The sequence below is a fragment of the Crassostrea angulata genome, chromosome 10 (genome assembly GCF_025612915.1).
Source record: "Crassostrea angulata isolate pt1a10 chromosome 10, ASM2561291v2, whole genome shotgun sequence".
In the NCBI taxonomy this organism is placed as follows: domain Eukaryota; kingdom Metazoa; phylum Mollusca; class Bivalvia; order Ostreida; family Ostreidae; genus Magallana; species Magallana angulata.
The window spans coordinates 19,673,975-19,685,604 of record NC_069120.1 but is presented as its reverse complement, the minus strand read 5'-3'; the positions used below and the strand labels follow the sequence as shown (position 1 = coordinate 19,685,604).

At 33.2% G+C, this 11,630-nt stretch overlaps 2 protein-coding genes across 6 annotated transcripts in view; one reads left to right on the top strand and one right to left on the bottom strand.

Moving 5' to 3' along the window:
• Positions 1-1,569: 1,569 nt before the first annotated feature.
• On the bottom strand, positions 1,570-3,039 carry LOC128165517 (transcription factor Jun-like). Its single transcript, XM_052830153.1, has one exon. It carries the CDS (start codon positions 2,881-2,883, stop codon positions 2,011-2,013), a length of 873 nt encoding a protein of 290 aa, XP_052686113.1. The 5' UTR covers positions 2,884-3,039; the 3' UTR covers positions 1,570-2,010.
• A 155-nt stretch (positions 3,040-3,194) lies between these two features.
• LOC128165516 (mutS protein homolog 5-like) overlaps positions 3,195-11,630 on the top strand; it is a 33,092-nt gene continuing 24,656 nt past the window's right edge. Inside the window, exons 1-3 of one of the 5 annotated variants that reach the window (XM_052830148.1) lie at positions 3,195-3,412; positions 3,515-3,596; positions 6,088-6,307. In XM_052830148.1, coding sequence (XP_052686108.1) covers positions 6,149-6,307 — 159 coding nt within the window. In that variant the 5' untranslated portion in view covers positions 3,195-3,412; positions 3,515-3,596; positions 6,088-6,148. The other 4 variants (XM_052830150.1, XM_052830149.1, XM_052830152.1 and 1 more) reach the window with 4 other exon arrangements.

Genomic DNA, 11,630 nt, shown 5'->3' with positions numbered 1-11,630 from the left:
ATTCATCTGGACAGATTAGTGTACTGTATGTAACAGTGAGAGATAACATCGGACGTTTATTGAATTACACCTGTACGCGCGCGCAATTACACGTGTTTACAAGAAATCGGCCTCTTTGACGCGCGTTTGCTGTGAACAAGTGCAAATATCTAACTATCGTGTATACAAGAGGAAATTTCACGTAAGATGTAAATAATGTTTGAATAGACTAGCTATCATCAATCTAGAGTAAAATATATTAAGGCAAAATTATTATAAATTCAACCGGAGCATGTAATCATTTCCAGTCCTTTTTACTGTATAATTGCATGACGTTGGTACCATGACAATGAAATACGAAGTTTAACCACAAATTAATACATTTTCCTCTAGTCGTGTTATACTGCGCCTACAGTAATAGTGAATATGTAAATTCTGCACGCCAAATAATATATGATGGTGTATAAAGAAGAATTGAAGTGTCTATATGTGTGTATACTCGAAAATAAAACGGTTTTATTTATATCTACTTGTGTTTAAAATCTAGATTAATATTCCATAGCAAGGTTTTACTTGATAACTTGCAATTTACGACAAAGTTAAAATTGATAAATTATTCATAAACTAAGAAATGTTAAATGTTTCAACTTAAACAACTGATATAATTTGTAAACTGAATAAAATTGAAGTTGTCGGGAATCCAAAGTACTATGTAAACTTTTTTTTCAACGGGGATTTTGAAACCTAACTGAAAAGATTTACGACAAGCCTTTTTTCAGTTTGTTTGTTTGTTTTTTATGCGCAGCCTGGGGACGTCTGTGAACACCCCCGCAAAACAAACAATCAGACACAAAAATTGAATATTAATATTTTTACTAGTAAAATATTGAATTCATAAGTTTAATAACCCTACTCCCCCATATAGATAGGGGAAAATAAAACATCCAAGAAAAAAGTTGAAAACATGTATGCGCAGCACTGATCATTCGTGAATTGACATTTCTCTTGGGTCATTTTTTAAGTTTCGTATTTTTTTTTTCTATCTAAGCGACACAATTAAACAACTGAATTTATACCTCATATTTATCAAATTCATTTGGGTTAAAAAGAAATATTTTCTTTAGTATCACGAAAAATTGAACTGAAAAGTATCTCTTTAATTTTCATAATTCTTTTAAAATAATCATCTTTTTCCTTTTACTTCAATACAAGTGCCATGTAGTCGCACAAAATGTTTCAATACTCCCATGCAGAAGGAAGTAATTACAATCAAGATAAAATCAATTGTATCTCAATCGAGTCAAAATCCTTATCGCAAGATTATGTTCATCACGAAACAATTGAAAATGATTATATCTATTCTGTTCCTCAAATTCTTCATATTCTAAAACAAGTGGGTGGGGGCAACAGCCACAACACAAATGCAACAAACCCTTTTTACCTAAATCTTCATCAAAATTGTATAAATTAAGGGTACCGTAGCAAATACTAGGTATTTCTTTCACAACTATAATTTTTCTTTCTTCTCATTGTTCATGAATTTGCATCTCATGCGTATCTGATTATCAGATAAAAAGTCAAACGAAGATAAACATTTTATAAAAAATAATTTAATCAGTATCAAATGTAAAAAAAGAATAACATACAAAGCAATATTATACCAATATATCAAACAGTATAATGTGGATGGATTTACAAATGATTCATGCATATCTGTAGATAAGAAGCACAGTTGATCCAAAGTTAAATCCATGATGGAATAATTGATTCCATGTATTCTTAAGGTTTCCTAAGTTCCATATCATAACACATACAACAAGAACAAAAACTTACACCATCTAAACAAAGAAAATCTTAAAATACAGAGAATGAAAATATTCTGGAAATATCAAATTTGTGAAATCGAATGTTATAACATTTACTTGTCATCCACAGACTTAGAACTTGGCACATTGAGAATCAGATATATAATTCATATATAAACACAGACAAAAGAACACAATAGAGGCACTTCTTTGGGACTTCAACTCATCATAGCTGCAAAGATGACGAAATCATGATTGAACAGCCACTGTTGACATGTTCAATGATTCGTCGTTTAAGTTTGCATACTTGGTCTCTGAGAGAAGTAGCCGAATTGGCCAGTTGGTTATTTTGTCCTTTCAATTCAGCCACACGCTCTTCAAGTCTGGCGATGCGTTCCAGTTTTCTGGTGCGACACTTTCTGGCAGCAATCCTGTTCCTTGCCCGTTTGCGTTCAAGTTTGATTTTTTCTTGATTGTCCATGTTAATCGGTGACAAGGGAGGCGACCCGCCAACACATGGGACTGTTTGAGGTTCTTCTTTAATGTCATCGATTCTTGAGCTCAGGTGAGAAAAGTTCGCAATGCGGGGAATATTAGAAGATAAGCCGCCGGGAAGTGAGGTGGTAGTGGTCAGTGGTAGGATTCCGTCAGTGTTGGAATAGGAGGACTGGGAATCGTCATCTTCACTGTCAGAATTCTCCATCTTCACACTGCCTTGACTTGTCTGTGAGGGTAATGACTGGGGACCTGAAGTTGATGGAGGCTTAATCTGATGAAGTTCGGCCAATGCCTCCACGAACCCGCGTGCATACTGCTCCTGTTCTTCTGTGACGTGTTTTGGAAAAATGAACTGGGTTGGTGTCGGGGTAGTGGTGACCATTCCGTTTGCTTGTATGATCATTTTCTCTAGTTCTGGTGAAGCCAATTTCAACATGTTCAAGTCGGGCGAAGCAAGTAAATTGGTTACCTTCTGTTGTTTTGTTTTCGATCCTGAATTGAAATCGAGAGTCATTTTTCTCTTCAGTTGATTAACTTGATTATTTTCAAGTTTTAACCCATGCCCATCATCATGGTAAAACGTGCGGTCAATCGCTTCCATTGTTTTCGCCAGTTTCACTCTTTCTCTGTTCACTCACAAATTTTGATTAAATGACAAGCTATGTTTGTAAACACAAGTTTACTGATTCACTGTCCTGTCCGCAAATGCCGGTTGAGAAACTTTCTTTAAAAACTTTATGAGTCACCCTTTGCGCTGTAAATTGTAGAGTGTTAGTAGTTATACGTTTCCCTCTCTATTTATACGAGAATGAGTCAGTTTCTAAATTTAGAATGACATCATCTTTTATCTAAATTTCATTGGTGGAAAATGACATCACCATTACCACATCCTCTTACTCTGAACACATCTTGATTTTCCCACATTCGATATTACACTGCAAGGCAATGTTAATGTAAAATCTCGAGGAGTTTCGAACAAATTAAGAAGATCCATTGGCTAAAACAAGTCACATGTCTGCCGAAGGGCACTACGGGAATTTAACCATATACAGGAAAATAACGTGACGTCTGAAAACTAAGTAAGGCCAACCTCCATAACAACATAACAAACCACGCCTCTAGAGTGCAGGGTACTGCATTTGATGCTTTGAAAAATACATGAAATATAGAAATAATAGTATTTCACTCAATTTTATAGGTATTCATAGTCTATTTAAATATTTTTTTCGAAGCATTAAGGCACATGACGTTTTGCTTGATCGCACAGCGCGTGGTAGGGAAATTCCGAGCGCCGATGAGTCATAGGCTATTCAGGTACATGTAAAAGGAGTGTTGGCAATACACAGAGATAAATAAATGGGCTGGGCAGAAAATACTTGCGAAAGTCGTTAAATAATTTAATAGACATACTTGTTTAATAATGGCAATGTCATATGTATATATATTGTACATATTTGGTCAATCATTTTATAATCTGAAATTGAAGTTGGCGATTTTTTGTGCCATTTTATGTATTTTAAAAGAATGACTCATTTCTAACGTTTAAATAGGCCAAACCAGGTGATCTGATTTTAGAATCTCATGTATATTCATGGCTTTAAGACTAAGCATGGTATGTTATTGTTTGTAGTATGGCGTGACGTCTATGAGACCTCTTAGTTTTCAAGGTATTCCTGTGGATTTAAAATAAAGCCTGAGTCAGTTCTATAAATATTTGGTGCTATGAAAATGAAACAAAATACAAACACTGATGTAAGATATAAAAATAGTCTTCATGAAAGTATAATTACAGGGACGTATATATAATAAATGTATATCTATATCCCTGGTAATATTAAAATTAATAATTAATATAGTTATATATACAGATATGATATGCAATGTATTCACTTTTAGGGGGGGTTGGGGTTGTTATGTTATGTATAAGCATACTGGCTTGAACAAGTAGACCAGTCTAATCAACTGTGCAGGCACCGTCCCATGGTACTCTCTGTTTTCAGGCCACTTTGTTTCTGTATAACTGTTGTGTTCACGCATTATTTCACACAGTTAAATGTGTAAATCCCATACATATATTTCATTGTATTAATGAATCATTTTGCATATTGTTGCCTGTAATATGAACCTGGACATTGTGAGCTGTTCTTTCATTCATTATTTGTTAAAATCATGATATTATTAATTTTTTTTTTAATGTATATGCCCCCTGAGGGCCCTTGATTGGTGAATAAATAAATATATATCTATAGAGAAGATTTCAGGTGTAGATAATTCCTGAGAAGTTACTTTCAATCTTAAACATAACGGTATACCTTCAAATCTAAGGCTAATTTAATATAATTTGTCATATTTAGTTTCATTTTGAAAATAAAATACCAGACAAATTTCTCATCAATCGGACCTCGTATGAGACTGGGAACATATGCCTATATCACTCCAATGATGCATCATGTATGTACTAGCTACATGTACATGTACATCTACAACTGTTATAAATGACCCTACAGGCATTGACTAGTAGCTGTCAAGTGTATGGCTCTAGTGACACTGATGGAATCCCAATCAATTTTACTTTCTACACTCATCACTCAGTTATTATATGTAGCTTCTGAACAAATTCAAAATTCCAATGATTTCTAAAATACCACAAAAACAACCTTTTTACCCCTTTCCATTATGAGTATACTGATACATTTATAAACCACAAAGTTATTATGTGCATGCATGCTGTTTTCAGCTTAGTTTGTCAGTTAATATAAATATATATCTATATATTTAGAGTTTACATTAAAAAATTGTTTTACTACATTAAAAAACATTTTTTTTGTCCAAGAAAAAAATGGGCATCATTTGTTAGTTTGGATTTGATAATGAAATAATTGTTTCCTTATCAGATATTTTATAAAGAGTAATGCATCTTCAAATTAGCTGCAAATGTAATACATGTAGTATTGAATGGGCACAGTATAAAGCATTACTATGTAATCTAAACAAACAACACATCTCAAGGTTTCGAGAATTAAGCATGGTATTTTTTTGTTTTTATTTTGGGGGTTTTTTTATTTGAAAATTTAAAAATCCATCAAAGATGTAAAAAAAAATCTCTGAATTGTAAAGAAAAAAGTATACAATTGTACAATTTTGATTTTACATTGAAAGATATATACATTAATAGTTGTATTTTTTTTTTCATTTAATAATACACGATTTGTTTTTGCAGTGAATTAATATTTTGAAATAACTTTTATGCCCCCCCCCCCCCCCTTGTATAGTGGTTTTTATAAAAATATTTTGAAAAAAAATCATTGTTTACCATATTTGGCAATTCAAATCATGTTTACCACTAAATAAATTTGAGGGGAAATGTTTACTCTATTTTTGAAACTTAATGGGATTATGAGTGTGTATAAATAAACTTATCCCACCTCTCTTAAGGAGTAATGCACAAGGTGTAAATGAAATTGGAAAACTGATAAATATCAAGTTATACAATATGATTTAATTACTAGGCTAGAGAGAATAATTTTGAGTGTTTTAATTCAATATACCTTCTATCCGTTTCAGTGCCTGCCTTTATTACCACAAAAGGAATATTCAATTCAGAAGATAAATTATTTATAATCTTATAAAACCATGCAATAAAATAAAATATATAATATAAGATGTATGATAAAGATGAGAGTATGTGTTATTCATCAAATTTTGTTTATAATAATTGTACTGTATGCAATTTATACATTTAATTAAGATTATTAATTATTATTATTGGGATGATGATAATGATTTTAATTTATTTCTCCTGTAGATGAGGGGATTTGACTGGATAAACACCTAATCGATAGAACAGTAAAATTCCGCAATTGAACATGAACTCAACGTCTCGATATGGAAACTCAACCCTTTCCCACAGTTTTACCCGCAATCAGGAAACCATGGAAACTGGTGATTCGGACAGTGGAGATATGGATTCCACTTCAATTAATGAAGTACATCGAGTGATGCCCAATACTGTAGAAGATGACCAGGTAGGGCCATTATCAAAGATGTGTTCATCTCTCCAAACAGCTTCCCTTAATTTTAAGAATGGTTGGTTACGTGTATTTTTTCTTGTTATATGATTTATAACCATATGAACCATAGTTTATCAATTACACAATTTCATTCAAAGGCGTTGATCAAAGCATTTTAGTAAAATTTTAATTAACAGGAAAAATTATTTTAATTGATAAAGTTGGATCATACATGTATATTTTATCCATGCATTTAAAAAAAAACCCTTTTCAGGGGAATATATATATGATAGGGCTAGTCACACTAGCTAGAGGAAACAGAAATATTTGATTTTTTGGCCTAGCAGTATATTATATTAGTTTTCACATTGAGATTGATTAACCAGGGATCAGTTACTCATAGGCAGAAGCCAATTATATTAAAGTAATATACTTCAGACCTTAATAGGTACTTAAAATGCATCAAAACAATCTGTCATGAATTTAATTAAACTTTATAGTGAATTAAATTTTGGTATGAAGGAAGTGAGCATTACCAATATTAAAGGGTTACATTATATGTTTGGGAGGGTAACAGTTGAAATTGACACCCCGAGAAAACCATTGTCAACCGACGCGAAGCGTTGGTTGACAATGGTTTTCTCGGGGTGTCAATTTCAACTGTTACCCTCCCAAACAGGCACTATTTATTTTATTATACTGAATGTCTTAATATTCTCGTTGAGTTGTTCTTGCTTGGATAGACCCTCGAATTCTCCGCTTCCTCTTTTTTTAATCAGGAAGGTGCGGAATAGATTGACAGACCTCTTAATAGTACGTTTAGTACTAACAGAGTCTTTCTCATCCAACAATTTAGCTATTTGGGACTCTTCAACATTTGCGAACATGTTTTTCCTTCGTCCAAATTGTCATTTGTTTTCTTTAATCAATCATACTCGGGTGCACACTTTGATAAACTCTTTATTTATTCGCATTACTTCAAACGCATAACTGACTTCTTTAGGTATGACGTGAATTCTACGGCGAACCGTACGCGCATAATTTACACGCATGTAACATTTTTTTGTGTTATCAGTTGCCAAGTGCGTTGCTAACGCTGAGGGTGATAGAACGGTTTATCAACTGTGTCTAAGCCAATCAGATTTCAGTATTTAACATGAAAGTATAATAAAAAATCATAGCCTTTATGAACTAGCTATCAAAGACAGCATTTTCTTCTCTTTCAGAACCTTTCTTCAATTGTTAATGTAAAGTGAATAAAAATATGTAATTATTGTTATTGTCTGTCAAACAATAGCTGTACATTACTTTGAAAAATCAACCTATTCTTTCAAACTGCAAGTAACACTATTGAAAGTCTGATGTCAGTCCGTGCTCTCAATGAAGCAAAAGTTTTGACCATGAAAAAATTCACTGTATATATAGACAATCAAAATTATGAAATAAAAGTTCATTCAACAATTAAGAATAAAAAATCTATGTCTTTTATATTTGATATTTTCTAAGCACTGGTAAATAATGCCTTTGAACAGGCTGGTATATAGTTTTAAAAAGTTCTACAAATATTTATACATGTATATTCATGTGTGATATTGATTTACATTTTCTTTAAACCATGGTAGCTGACTATTTACCGGGTTATCAAATTGAATTTCTTCAGGAAAGAGGAGAATACATGTAAATATTAAGGATTTAAATATTGAGTCCTAGCTGTTGTTGCATTTTCCATAAAATTTGTCTTTTTATATAGTTGGTCAAGGAGCATTCAATATTAATTATAGATACCTGATAGTCGTGTAGTGACCACTAAGTAAAAAAATACTCTTGTATGTATCTAATGTGGTCTATTGAGTGTTGATTTCTCTAAGTTGCAGGAGGAAAACCATGTATGCACTTTAACATTTAATATCAAATAAATTCAGAGTGAGTTTTCTATAGAAATGTAAAAAAAAAAATCCACATGCTAATTTTGAACAGACTGTGTACACATATATAAAGGAACAGGAATAGTTATTTCATGTGTATATCCTGAGTGAATGAACAGAATAAGCCTGGACAGGAAATATCATATGGTTAAGGATACTTCGTATAGCAGTGGGACAGTTTTGGTCCTTGTATAATACTGTTACTGTGCTTGGTTGACCACAAATCCGCTTAGATGCCAAAAATAACAGGAGTTTGTATCCTCAATTAAATCCCCTGGAACATAAGGTCAGGGTGACAGACGAGCCTGCCACTGCCTGGATATTGAACTATAGTAATGATAAAAATCTTCAGACATCTAGGGGTTTTGTTATATGGTAATCAAAGTTCATCATCTGTGGAGATAACAGATGTGGTATGATACATTACGTTAAAAGGTTAATGACGCTATCAACTACGTTTTTTCTTAGGCCTTCCAAAGTTGCAGCAAAATTTGATAAATTTCAAACAGATTTCAACTTCTATTTGAAGCAAAGAATGACTTTAAAATAAGCCTGAAAAACCTAACTTTCTCTGTGATATTTTTTCTCCTACAATTTCCGGTTTATTTGAAATTTTAAATTAAAGATTATACCTGATTCTGCTTTTGAATCATTTTAAATTCTATATGAAATCTATATAAAGGGAATTCAAAACAGTTTTGTGTTGAAGTTGTGGTCATAGTTTTATAAAAAAAAAAAAAAAAAAAAAAAAAAAAAAGATTATTAGGAACCTTTTAAATTATTGCCATAACTAAACTGAAAACTCCAAAGTGTTTGCTCAATTCCAAACTCCAAAGTGTTTGCTCAATTAATCACAAAAATATAAAATCGTGAGCACCACATTTTTATCCTATTTTCTTTTAGTTTACAATTGTCTGAAAAATAATTTTAATATCCATGGGAGGATTTTGCGTTGATGTTAACTCCTTGGGTTTAATTAAGAAGCTAGTCAATCTAAATTCTGGAATGGGTAAACATATAGCTGATCTGTTCATCTGTAGGTTGTAAAAAAATTTTTTGGTAATTTGATGAAACACAAATGAAGCCAACAATTACTAATACAATATTAATGTTTTAAGAGGCAGTGTCACCAAGCGTTAAGCTTTGTATGGAAATTTTCTTTGCAAATTACATAAAAATTAAAATTACTGATTTCAACCAAAATCAAGGTTTCGTATCCAAGGAAAAAATTAAGAAATTTGAATAAAACTATATCATTTGTGATTTTAGAGTACAATTTTTGTAACTGATACCAGACATTTACTGCGTGTTTCACCCATTATTGTCTTGTTTGTTTCAATCTGGGTTCTTTAGTACTTTGTTTACAATCAACAAGTTGACATTTTCAAGTCCAGTTTGTTGAACAAGTATTGATTGATGGGGAAGTTGATCATCTAACATGAAGTGTTCTCCTGAAGTAGGGTATATCCTGACAACAGCTTACGTCAGACCTTAGCAGGAAAGGGCCGCAGATTGGGGCTCGAGGATCCAGGATCTGGGCCGATCTGCGTTATCTGCAACTCTAAAACAGATAAAAGTGATAGGAAATAACTTCTTTCGATCAGGAAGTTGGCAACAAAGCAGGATGTCTGATGGCTTCCTATGTATTTCTTGTTTTTCTAGTGGACTCTTAAAAAATCCCAAGCGGGGTTGATTATATAATTTTTTAATGAGTCGATGTAGTTGTTTTGGCAGTGTCAAAATTACTTAATGAGGTATAAGAGATTCTCTTTAATTTGTCTTTTTAACAATACTCATGATGAAGTCAGACTCATTCATTCATTCTTTATTTCTTTCAGCTTTGCAGCTCATCAGATTATACAAATTAAACATAGTAAAGTACAGAAGTGGGTATTTTACAGGAGACCCTATTACATTGTACATACATAAATATGAAAAATTGACAGAAGTAAAGAATCAAAAGAACAACATCTAAAGTTAATTACATATATCGTTGATGGTTGAAAATTTGGTCACTGATGTTGAAATCCTTTCCAATCCAACATTCATAAAGACAAATAATGTAATGTACACAAAAAAGATTTGAAATTTCTCTCACTCCATTTGTTTTCGAGACCTCCATGTATGTTCCATGCTATTATGCACAGTCCAGTTTGGTTCCCCTGACCCCTCTATTTCCCTCTGCCATGTTTTTGTCCTCTTCCTCCCGATGCCTTTGGTTGGGTTGGCGTTGACTTCATCTGGACAGGACCATCATCGGAGTAAAGTTTTCCGTTGATGAATTTGTTCCTCGCTAAGAGAGCCTTTCGATTACTTTCCTTGGCCCTTTTATAATATGGTAACAATTTTTCCCTACGTTCTTGGATTTCTTTTAGGAACTGTTCCCCAATGGATATATGCGTGTCTTTAAGCTTGTAAGAACATTTGCGGACCATTTCCCGGTGTGGAAATCTATTATATTTTACGATTGCACATGGTTTGTTATTGTTTTTTTACCCAATCCTGTGAGCCCTTTGAATTAGGATTTCAGATCTGATTTCTAATTTTGAAGCACATAAGGACATAATAATGTCTTCTCAATTTTCCTGTTCTCCTGATTGGGCCTCTTCGATACCAAAGAACAATAAGTTGTCCTGCATTGACCTACATTGCATATCTAGGACACTTTCCGTTATACGCGCATTTTCTTGAAGGGACTGATCTAGAGCCATTTTCAGTTCCGAAAGCTCGGTTAGAGCTTTGGAAGTTTTTTTTTTTTATCCTCTAATGATTTCGAGATGATCGAATTCCTGGCTTTTTTTCGACTTCCACTACACAGTTACTTAAACCCTTTATTTCTCTTTTCATGCTTGGGAGTGAGGTTTCAATAGTGTCTAATTTCTGGTTCATGTGTTTCAGCTGAGAAACTATATCACTAACCCATTGGGGGGGGGGGTAACCTGGGGAGTGTTCGACCGTACATTCTGGGGTTAGTTCTGCATATGAGTTTGCATCGGTGCATTTGCAGATTGTATATATTGCATTGGCTGTAATTGGTGATAGGTGAGGTTACCTACTTGCTGTATGGGCTTTTTGGACTGGGACAGGTTATTATTGGGATATACCGAATTTGTGCAAACCCCTTGTTTTGTAGTCGCCATCTTGCCCTGAGTTGACGATTTTGTCCTTTGTTTCTTTTTCTTCGGTGGTTTTGAAGGCGACAGTGAACTCAAATTCATAGGAACAGAGTACAATACTCACGTATCAATGGTGTATCACATTTACCGCAAACTATAACTAAACTAGGCTATATATGGTATGAAATTCCTTATAGGTCGTGCTCCGGTAAAAACACGTCCACCTCCATACATGTCACATTTCACGACTCTGCTTAAAGTAAAAGTGATGGTTTAATTAGATATTAACTAAAATTT